The 11,415-nt window shown below is 41.6% G+C and overlaps 1 protein-coding gene across 1 annotated transcript; it reads left to right on the top strand.

The window, feature by feature from the left end:
• The first annotated feature begins 538 nt into the window (after nucleotides 1-538).
• adgre5a (adhesion G protein-coupled receptor E5a) lies at nucleotides 539-9,029 on the top strand. Its single transcript, XM_080857268.1, has 21 exons — nucleotides 539-768; nucleotides 1,458-1,544; nucleotides 1,738-1,908; nucleotides 2,089-2,241; nucleotides 2,533-2,673; nucleotides 2,789-2,917; nucleotides 3,216-3,365; nucleotides 3,514-3,636; nucleotides 4,041-4,084; nucleotides 4,253-4,375; nucleotides 4,637-4,790; nucleotides 5,067-5,183; nucleotides 5,315-5,502; nucleotides 5,787-5,945; nucleotides 6,309-6,503; nucleotides 6,799-7,016; nucleotides 7,319-7,388; nucleotides 7,570-7,661; nucleotides 7,911-8,079; nucleotides 8,339-8,434; nucleotides 8,727-9,029. The coding sequence occupies exons 1-21, from the start codon at nucleotides 738-740 to the stop codon at nucleotides 8,766-8,768; spliced, it is 2,652 nt and encodes an 883-aa protein (XP_080713394.1). The 5' UTR covers nucleotides 539-737; the 3' UTR covers nucleotides 8,769-9,029.
• Nucleotides 9,030-11,415: the final 2,386 nt, after the last annotated feature.

Genomic DNA, 11,415 nt, shown 5'->3' with positions numbered 1-11,415 from the left:
TATATGGCAACAAATCTGTCTTGTTTATGGCCTAACTGTTGTGTTATGGAATCGACTACAGGAAACAACTATAGGTGTTTATGAGCTGAAAGGCAGAATTCAATGTTTCTTATTCAGTTTCAAACATTATATTTTCAGCATTGGTAACATTTGTCATTTGTTCTCAGTCCAAACTCTGACGAGGCAGCAGTGTAAGCAGTGGTAGAGAGGAAAAGGAAAAGAACTGACGAGACCAAAAGTTTTTCTTTTTTTTAATGAGGCCGTAACAGTTTGCAACTTTGTCATGGAACAGTGTGGGTGAGATCATGCTTTGAAAACCCTCTCTCTCTCCCTCTCTCTCTCTCTCTCTCTCTCTCTCTCTCTCTCTTCTAGTCTCTGGCTAGCAGAGGGGCGTGACTGCAAAGCCTGCTCTCCAGATGAGACTCAGTATTGGCCTCTCTGCTGTGTCATAGCTGACAACAGAGGCACGGGGAAGGCAACACGGAGAGATCTATGAGCAGCAAGCAGCCGGGGATCACTGTGTGTTGGACCATTACACAAGGCAGGGTGGGGAGCCGAACTACCCACAGAACAGCTGGACACCTACGGAGTTGACCGATAAAAATCGTTCTGGAAAAAAATATCAGAAGATCAGTGTGCACTTATTTAGATTCTGTTCAAACTCTCATCAAGTACAGTTCATATTTTCAACTACCAAGTAGCTGTGGTCAGAGCAGCCGTGAGTTATTTTCGCCTTCATGAGGTACAGAGGGCATCTTGTGATTTGGGGTGAGTCATTTGCACAGTGAGAGTGGACTACATGTTGCCATGGAAAAGGAGTGTGTTTATGGCTGTTTGTGTCATTCTGGTCATTTTTTCCGACATTCATAAAAAATCTTTCTCACCATGGTTTTTATTCAGTACCCAGCTAGATCAATCAGTTTATTCATGCTTAAACTATTAATTACATATAAATCATTATAATTGATTTTGCACTATTAAAAATGTATACATGTAGAAGAATACAACACTTTTTTTAATTTCCATTAATTCAAGAGGTGGCTATATGCTTATTATTTTATGTGTAAAGTGTGGAAGAGGTTAAGAAAATTTCAAGCAAAAAATAGATCTACTTTGACCAGAACAGGCCAATTTAAGATAGCCAGAGAGTGGAACACAATGAGGTGGCAAAAAAATCAAACAGGGTACATCAGAGGAGTTGCTAACTTTAAGGGGCGTGAGAAAGTATGCACTTTCTGATCCTATCCACATAGTATGATCTATTTAGCACCAAAACAATACAGATGGTTGCTCCCTGAATTGCTTCAAAACATGTTTTTGGACTGCAGTGAAATAAAACCTACAAAAACATCAGGCTGTTCTCTATCTGTTTGTGTTGATATGTCTGTCTGTCTGTTTGTCTGTCTGTTCGTGTATGTTGATATGTCTGTCTGTTTGTCTGTCTGTCTGTCTATCAGAATTGCAGCTGGTCCTGCTTTACCTTGTAGTTAAAGCTGAAGGCTGTGCTGAAGGGTATAGCAAGGATATATATGGAGCCTGCACAGGTAAGAAATATATATACAGTTTATACAATATTATGTATGTTCATTCACACGTAGGATATGCTTTTCTAAGGCTCCATGTCTGTGCAACAACATTCTTGCTATTCGCTTGAAGTTTCATTTGTACATTACTCTGGCCTTCTTGTTTTTGTGATGGACAACATGGTGATTCTCTCCTCTCTGTTCTTGGTCCAAGATGAGAATGAGTGCAACACTGATCCAGACGAACCAGACGAACCTGGCATATGTGGTGAAAATGCAAAGTGCTTCAACACAAAGGGCAGCTACTACTGTCAGTGTGCGTCCGGATTCAGGTCCACAAAGGGAAATGTCAACTTCACTGGTGAAAATTCAGACAAATGCCAAGGTAAAAAATACTACTTTAAAACACATACTCACAGCTTGTTATGTGTACCATTTCATTTAATCTCTCAGTTGGCTTCTACCTGTGCTGCGTTCCATAATACAGTAACATACTAGCATGTCCTAGTCACCTGTCCTGCACATCTGTGGAAACTGACCTGTCTTCACCATTGTCCCTTGGCAGATATCAATGAGTGCAGAGTGGAGAACATAGACTGCGGGCCCAATGCCGCCTGTGCAAACAATGAAGGAAGTTATGTTTGTGTCTGTAAGATTGGGTTTGTAACAAGCAATGGAAAAGAGACATTTTCGGATGGCGAAGGTGTCACATGTGAAGGTGAGAAAGTGAGAGAAATGGCTATTTTATCAAGGATATTTAATGCATTAACTTATTTATTTACTCTTAAAAATGATTTCCTTTTTCATATGGGGAGCTTTACAAATCAAGTACAGACCATTTCTATGTTTTCTTGGTGCACCTTAACCTGTGCCGTGTGCTTGTGTCCAATTTGCTTTGGGCGTGCACACCTATTTATACATTACCATAGTAGTATTAGAAGCTCATTCTAGCAAGCCTATCCTGCACATCTGTGAAAACTGAACTGTCTTCAACATTGTCCCTTGGCAGATATTAATGAATGCACGGTGGAAGACTGCGGCCCCAATGCCACATGTGTAAACAATGCAGGAAGTTATGCTTGTGTCTGTGAGGTTGGGTTTGTAACAAGCAGTGGAAAAGAGACATTTTTGGATGGCCAAAAATGTCAAGGTGAGCTATTGAGACTTTCTGGACTACGATAATGAGGTGAAAGTAAATATTGTTACCCTTTTGGTGGACCAGGAGGCAAAAATGGATGATAACAGTTTTTCGTCAAACATGACAGACAAAGATGAGTGTGCCCTAAACACCACCATTTGTGGGGCAAACGCTAAATGCCACAACACCCCAGGGACCTACTACTGTATCTGTAACCCCGGCTTCAGTGTCGACATCAAAACCGGTATTTGTGAAGGTGAGGCTTATCTGATATTTTAAATGTCACTGGCCTCTCCAATAAAAACAAGTCTTCAACCTGCTAGTCAGATAATGCAGGCTTCAAAACATTGAAAAAAAGAAGACTTTAATCATTTCCTTGTTTAGTCATTTTATCAGGTAGGCAATTTTAACATTTTCAGTACAATAATGTGAGCTGATGCTAACAAGTGAATGTAAGCAAACAAGTGAATGTAGAGTTTTTAATGAGCTAAAAGGAAGGATTATTTTTGTGGTTTGTTAGCATTTTGTAACACTTATTTTGTTCAACATTACAGATACAAACGAGTGTGAGGTAACAACAGACATTTGTGGGGGAAACGCCAAATGTTACAACATCCCAGGAGGCCACTACTGCGTCTGCAACCCTGGCTTCAGACTTAGATCTGGAAACACCAACTTCACCACCAAAGCTGAATCTTGTGAAGGTGATCTCATTTTAAAGTAGCTGACAGTTTGTATATTGTATTTAAACTCAGTAGGTAAAAAAGACAAGTGTTCTGAAGAAAACTACTCTAATAGTAAAAACAAACTCACTATTGCACAAATCAATCGTCCACTTGCTGTCTTTTCCAGACATATGCAATATGGATGTCGCCATTTGTGGAGGAGGAGCATGCCACCAGGGCCCTGATGGTCACGAATGCATTTGTGACAAAGGATATACCAACTACGGCTTCAATCAGGAAGCATGCACAGGTGAAAAATAATAATACACTCTTCCTTTCCTCCCCTTCCCTCCCTTTTTCTGCACCTCCTTCCGTTTCCTCTCAGCTGTTTGGCACTTGAGCCCAATCAAAATGAGACATCGTTTTTAGCGGCACTTGGCTTAAATATGTTTCCTGCTCAGTGGGCTATTTCCTTGTATTGTAACTCAGTTGTTAAGGGCTTTGGATGAAATTGTTGGCCAAATAAATTATATATAAATGTTAATGTTACATTAATGTCATAATGACCACACCTCTATGTGATGCTTCCCCATATGTAGTTATAATGAACAGAAACATAAAACAGCACTTTGAAATTATAATCATATGTTATATTCAGATGTATATCAATGTTACAATGATGATATTTATCATTGTTGTATGTTTTCCTTTCAGCATTAAACTGTGATGGGACTCTGGATGATGTCAGCGTTGGCCAGGTATGGTTGGATACATCTCTGTCATTGAAGATACATGTACAAATGAATGACTGGTCTTTGATCTTTATGTAACACAGTTCCTGTGTGTTCGTTTGGTGGATGAGCTGGACTCTAGGTCCTTTTTTCTTGGTTGTCTGCTTTGACTTCTTATTTTCCTGATAATTTCAGACTCTGCCTGAACTGGAGGCTCTTCATTCCATGCTGAGCGGCCTGTGTATGAGCCTGACTGAGAACAATACGACTGGGACTTTAGCACTGAATGGAGCCCTGGATGGAGAGGCGCTGTTAATGGTAATGCCTCATGGTGATTTATGACAGCATTTTTACCAAAGGGAGCTAAAGCAACAACGGTATCATAATGTCTTGCTGAGCAAGGGTCCTGGTAAGTGTGTCGGCATGAATTAAGAAGGGTAGATTCTATTGCCATCCCTGTATGCCTGTGTAGTGGTTTAACACTCCTTCCCCATCATCTTCCTCTCTCTCTGTCTTTGTTCCTCTTTTTCTCTGTTGTCTCTCTCTTCCTCACTCACTCTTTTTGTTTCCTACCTACAGAAACTCCTGTCCCTTATAGATAACTTGTTGTCAAAAGGACCCCTCAGAGACCACAAGCAAGTCACCTTTTTGTTGTCTTCCGTTGAGGGAGCACTGAAACTACTCGGACCACTTCTAAATAAACCGCAAACCAAGAAGTCAACCGAATATGTTGGTAAGTCTCCTCTGTTTTACCCTGATCATTATTTTGACCTAATTGACAACAGGAAGTGATACATAAAAAGTATTTTTTGTAACCTGAGGAACGAACGCTTCATTTATGTGTGAACAGTGTGGTTAACCTATCATTTCTATCTTTATTTTTGGCCTCCTCATGCGCTGAATGAATATATGTTGCTAATTTAGCTGAGCACTTGAGCATGTTAAGAGAAAGACATTTCTGTGTTTTAAAGCCATGTATCGGAACAGAAGATTCTGTGTGTTCTTTCAGAGGTGGAACTGTTGGTGAAGAGGGGGGATTCTTCCCCCACTGGGAATGTCAGTCTTCTTTCCGGGAACGCCCAACTCGACACACACTGGGAGACAGCGACAGGGGCTGCATTCTCTGGTACAAATACACACTGATATACAGTATACTTTTGACACACAGTATACAGGAAATGAAAACAGACAACATAGAGAAACATTGACATATTTATACTCTCCCCCTCCCGTGTGTTTGTGTGTTTTGTGGAGCAGGAATTGCCACCGCTGCCTTGCTGACCTATAAAAACCTGGAGGATTCAGCTAATGATTATTTCGGTGTAACTCCAGATAAAGCAAACCAAAGGTTCCAGATCAACTCAAAAGTAGTGACTGCAACAGTTAGCAATGCGAACACAACACAGCTGGCGAAGAACATCACCCTCTATTTCCCCCACCTCAATGTATGCAGGAGACCTGTCACTCATTCATATCTATGCTAATACCATACCATATAAGTGAAGCATGATGATAAATATACCCAATATTACTATATATGAGCAATGTTTTGTCAGAACATTTAAGAATAGTAATTCCTTTTAGCACAGGGGTTTAAATATTTGTATTACAAATATTGGTCATATTGGTGTTCCAGTAAGTGTAATATATAGATGTGTAATATATTTCAACTATTAACAGTGTACTATAACATCGTACATACAACTGAATTACCTCTTTTTATTTGCAGTCAAAAGAGGAACTACACAAGTGTGTTTACTGGGACCACGAAGGCGGGGTGTGGTCCGATCATGGGTGTTCTGTAGTGACGTCCGGTGCTAACCACACAGTGTGCTCATGCAGCCATCTTAGCAGCTTCGCCGTGCTCATGGCTCTCTACGAGGTCGAGGTATCCGCATCCTACAGCCCCAGAATGGGTTACTTTCACATTTACACAGAAACAGTGAACTTGTTCATTAAGACATTTAGATCTGGATTCAAATCTTCTTAAGCTTCTGAAAATGTTCAATGCGGTCTCATACTAGCTTAGATGTCAGCTCATCTATCTGATATCCAAATAGACTTTTTCCAGTGTGATTAAACCTTGTGTTTGTCCACATAAATATTATTATTTTACACAGCCTCATTTTACACAATTCAGTTACTTACTGGTGTTTGGACCTTATTAGTGAGTGCCTCCTCTCTCTCTCTCTCTCTCTCTCTCTCTCTCTCTCTCTCTCTCTCTCTCTATCTTTCCCTGGTGTGTGGACAGGACACCTTTGAGCTGCTCATGATCACCTGGGTGGGGATGTCTCTGTCGCTGGTGTGCCTCCTGACCTGCATCCTTACCTTCGCCTGCTGCCGCTCCATCCAGAACACCCGCAACACCATCCACCTGCACCTCAGCCTCAGCCTCTTCATCGCCAGCATCATCTTCCTGGCCGGAATCTCCCGCACCGAAAACCAGGTGAGGTTACCCTCAGGGGATTGGTCAGAGGGATGAGAGAGAGATAGCCTGTAGGTGGAGACCATGGGTAGCAAAGGGCTTTTAGAGTGGTGGACAGTCAGAGAAAAATGGAGAATTTATTTTATTTTTATTTTATTTTATTTTATTTATGGTTATTTATGGTTACACTCAAACAGATACTCACACATGCACACACACACACACACACACACGCCTTGGTAAACTAACACACACAAAGACAAATGCTCCCACACCTACATAAAGCACCCCCTCTCTCTCCTGTGTTTTGTGGCAGACGGGCTGTGCAGTGGTGGCGGGGATGCTGCACTACTTCTACCTGGCGGCCTTCTGCTGGATGTGCCTGGAGGGTGTGCAGCTGTTCCGGATGGTGGTGCTGGTCTTCAACACCACCCTGCGGTCCCGCTACATGATGGCAGCCGGTTACGGCGTCCCTGCGCTCATAGTGGCCATTTCGGCCATGGTCAACGCCAAAGGATACGGTTCCAAGCGCCTGTGAGGTTCCAGTCTGCCTGCTCCAACTTCCATAAGGCCATAAGGGCCCAGTCTGCTTGCACAAGCTTCCATAAGGCCATAAGCTGACTTTCACTGACTTGGACATGATTGATTCTGTTATTTTTTGTTGTTAAGGCATACTTTGATTTATTCCCTTTGTGTATGTATGTGTGTATGCATGTGTGTGTGTGTGTGTGTGTGTGTGTGTGTGTGTGTGTGTGTGTGTGTGTGTGTGTGTGTGTGTGTGTGTGTGTGTGTGTGTGTGTGTGTGTGTGTGTGTGTGTGTGTGTGTGTACCCTCAGGTGCTGGTTTGATGTGAAGGAAAACGGCTTCATCTGGAGTTTCCTGGGCCCTGTCATTGTCATCATTGCTGTGAGTATATAGTATAGTTTCATCATTGAGTAGAACAACATCATTGTGAGAATTAAGTACAGTTTTATTGTTATGGATAGTACAATTCTTGCTGTCTGTGTAGTTTCATTATTGAGTATTGTGGAAAATTACAATAAGTGTGCTCTTTCTCTGGTCTGAAATCTATCTCTGTCTCTTTCAGGCAAATGTCTTCTTCTTCCTCATAACAGTCTACAAGCTTGCTGAGAAGTTCTCCAGTCTCAATCCTGACCTCAACAACCTGCGTAAAATCAAGTAGGTGATGGGTGACTCTCTGCCTTCCCCAGCCAAGGACCGACTCAGGACCAGAGTAGGTCCTGATCGGTCTCAGGACTGGATCAAGGCTGGAGCCAATTTAGAGTCTAAAGTTAATTTGATTTTAAGTATGTGCAGAGAATTCTTCTAGCTACGTAGAAGTGCTCTGGTACTCGTAAGAATCACCAACGTCTGTTCAACAGGAGGAATGTCACAAGTTTGCCCTAATGTCTTTGTCTCCCCCTGCAGGGTATTTACAACCACTGCAGTAGCTCAGCTTGCCGTGCTGGGCAGCATGTGGATCTTTGGCTGCTTCCAGTTTAACAAGTCCACCATGGCCATGTCGTACATTTTCACCTTCCTGAACTCCCTGCAAGGTGTGCTGATGTTTGTCATGCACTGCCTGCTCAACAAGCAAGTAAGAGCCTCTTTAATGCAGAACCTATCAGAGCATAGCTCCACCATTCTTTATGCATATCACCGACAGTGTGCCTGGAGCACTGCCGAAAGGATGAGTAGAGAAATGTTTCTATTTAGTCACTCATTTGGGATAGCCAGGAGCTGCGCATCTGTGTGCAAGCTAGTTTTCCAGGGGTCTGTACAAAAACAAACTGACACACAAGCAGACATGACTGCCGCCAAATCACATTGCTGCCTTTTCTTTTCCCCACTTGCAGGTGAGAGAGGAGTACGGTAAATTCATGTCCTGTATCTGTGCTCCACACAAGACCAAGTACTCGGACTTCTCGGGCTCAAACCAGTCCAAGACTCAGGTATTCGGTGCATTACTAACCACACATTTTGGGGCTGTGTTCAAAGGTTTCTTTTTTCAAGTGACCCTGTTCATTAGACACATTGGATACTACTGGGACATCATCAGTGGTACAATCATGTATCTGTACTTCCCGGTGAATTTGAATTGCAATTATAAGAAAAGTATGCTGTCTCTAAAAATGTGATATCAAATCCAATGGCACAAACCTAAAGTTCTTCCAGCAAATAGTGTTTGGTGTGTGAGGATTTAGTTGGGCTATTCCACTTAATGAAGTTTGATGTGATCCGCAGACGTCCAAGAGTGCCCAGAACACTGGAGAGTCCCAGATCTGAGAGCTCTAGGGTCAATCCACTGGACTTTTCCCACCGAGGCAACTGGGTCACTAGTCTGCGCCTGAGGGTGATTCATGCCTTTTTTTAGTATGCACTTTTCTGGGTAATTATGCTATCGGCAAAGAGTCTTTCAATAAGAATGTATTGCTGTATTTATAGTGCTCTTAGTGCCTTGACAATCTGCTCAGGGTTATTTGTTGTTGGGGGAGAGGGTGGCCAAAATGTCTTCTGTCTTCTATGCAAAGACTAAGTCCATAAATGTAAAAATGATCTAGAATGTATTTCTCTTAAGAGGTATTTATGGTGTTGATGTTGTTGTTTTGTGTATGTGTTTGTGTTGCGTTTGGAGGGGGGGGGGGGGGGGGGGCAATGTAATTTAAAGCTGAGCTTTAAATGCTGTTTTAATGCTGTAGATTTTCTATTGATAACCACTGAACACAGTTACAATGTGTTGTATGAAATTGGCAATACATTTTCTTTGATTTTGACATTGTAAGAGTTTTTCAAACTGCGTTTTGGTTTGTGTGTATATGAGTTTTAAGAAATAAACATTTTTTAACAGATTTTGTCTATTCACTATCAACGGCTATATATTATAAGATATATAATAAGACATTACACCACTCCTTTCCATGCTCTTGAAGCAACAACATGTGGATTGGCTGTGAAGGGACCGGTTATTTGATATTCATAGTTTATAAGGATATGCCATAGTCAATAATTCCACCTTATTTATACCTAGTATAAATATTACTTTTTAGCATGCCAGCATACCTGGGTAAGGACTCTCTGGTTTGACATGGTGGGAAGGTGTGAGATTGCTCTCACCCTTCCCCCCAGGTTGAGACAAAAGGGCCTATTTTGAATAGATGGTAACACCCCCTAAACATTATGTATATAACAGCCTGTCCTTTAAGGAGTAGTTAGATAATCTTGAGGCGAAGCTCTGGGCGAGTGGAGCTCAAGCTCTGTCTCACAACGGTAGGCCACCATTGTTTCAAGATTAAACCTGGATCATGACTGACAAATCCACAGACTGAGTCTTCCAATATATGGTAGAAAATGAATTACTTTCAGCTGGAATTGTTTATGGCTCGGCCCGAACTACCAGGCTTGGGGAGTAACGGAAGACATGGAACGCCGTTACGTAATTAGGATACAAAAAAAGGTACCTGTATTCTGGTACAGTTACAGAAAAAAGAAGACATATTGAGATTACAGATACTTTTAGCAAAAATTCAGAACCACTATGTGTATTTCCCATTTACAGAGCCAAGGTTGTGTAAGACCACCAGCTTCACTCGCTGAACAGACAGAAGGTGAGGAGCAATAGAATAGAATTGACATAGAACATTCATTGACATTTTGGTCAGCATTACTAATAACAATTCAAGCACACAATACACCTACACCATGGAAGAAAGTAAAAGTGATTTCTCGCTTTTGGTTGCCAAGTTAAGTGTTTATCTTGTATGTGTGTGTCATAACACCTCTAAAGTAACACAGAGTTAAGTTGTTGGACTGCAGAGAAATGGGTACAGTTCATTTGGCGGTGCTTTCCTAGAAACAACACCAGAGAACTGCTGGGATCTTCAAGTTGGGATCTTCAACCGCCACTGAATTCCATTCCTCAACATGAGATACAGTGGCCATCTCCTGTCTTTTGCACAGTGAAAGTCCATGTTGTTGTGAAAATACAGTGTGTTTATGGCTGTTTATATGATTTGGATCAGATGCAATTTTTCAGTTTTTCAATTCAATTTTTTTTTTTACAGACAGTGCCTCAAGGCACTTTACATAGCTCAGGGCCTAAGGGAAGCTCAATGGCAACAGGGGCAAGGAAAAATTCCCTAGGAAAATCTTGGCTCATAAGGGGGGCCCATCTGCCTGGAGCCGGCAGGGTAGAGAGGTAGAGATAGAAAAAGGAGGGGGGGGGGGGGGCTTGTGGCAGAAGGGTGGGGAGACAATCAGAAACATGGCAGATTAATTTTTACACGTATCAGGATAAGTATGCTAGCATACATGTGGTAAATGTACACAATGCATACAAACCTAACAAGGAATATACATGATAAATACAAAATTGATAGTAGATAAGGTGGGAAGAGAACATACAAGTATTGTAGAATGGCTTAGTGGGAATACAGTGTGCTCGTAAGATAACTATTACAAGGGTAAGTAGAGCAATAAAACAGAAAACTATGTCAATGGTGGCAATAATTTACATTGCAGGTAAAGACTAACACATGACAGTGTGGTGGGGGTAGATAAGTGCAGGCCGAGGATTTCTGCAAGTAGATCAGGTGAAGAGACTACAGCAGCATCCCACAGCAGAGACAGTCAAGACTAGGGGGGGAGACAAATTAAGTGGGTTGAGTTTGGCTGCTTAATATGCGTATATATACTTAGTGAATATGGTGATGAGGAACAACGTTTTCACAGCAATCAGCATTTAGAAGCAAAGGTCATGCTATAAGAGAGAGAAAATTTGGTTAGCCAACATGAATTTCATAAACAGATAAAGAGACCAATTTAGGTAAACAATTAACAGTAGGTAATATGGCCACTTAATCAGTATCAGCATAATATGATATAGATCGAGAGGGAGAGATTGCCCGGCAAGGTGTATGAGAATTTTGTCTAAAGT

The sequence above is a fragment of the Sprattus sprattus genome, assembly GCF_963457725.1.
Source record: "Sprattus sprattus genome assembly, chromosome: 18".
In the NCBI taxonomy this organism is placed as follows: domain Eukaryota; kingdom Metazoa; phylum Chordata; class Actinopteri; order Clupeiformes; family Clupeidae; genus Sprattus; species Sprattus sprattus.
The sequence above is the reverse complement of the archived record's forward strand: the minus strand, read 5'-3'. Positions and strand labels throughout refer to the sequence as shown.

Excerpts from the sequence above, each read along its gene's own strand:
- adgre5a (XM_080857268.1), top strand. The coding sequence starts at position 738 with ATGAGGTACAGAGGGCATCTTGTGATTTGGG. Across the intron at positions 1,545-1,737 it reads TATATATGGAGCCTGCACAG|ATGAGAATGAGTGCAACACT; the intron begins GTAAGAAATATA and ends TCTTGGTCCAAG. Across the intron at positions 6,504-6,798 it reads TCTCCCGCACCGAAAACCAG|ACGGGCTGTGCAGTGGTGGC; the intron begins GTGAGGTTACCC and ends GTTTTGTGGCAG.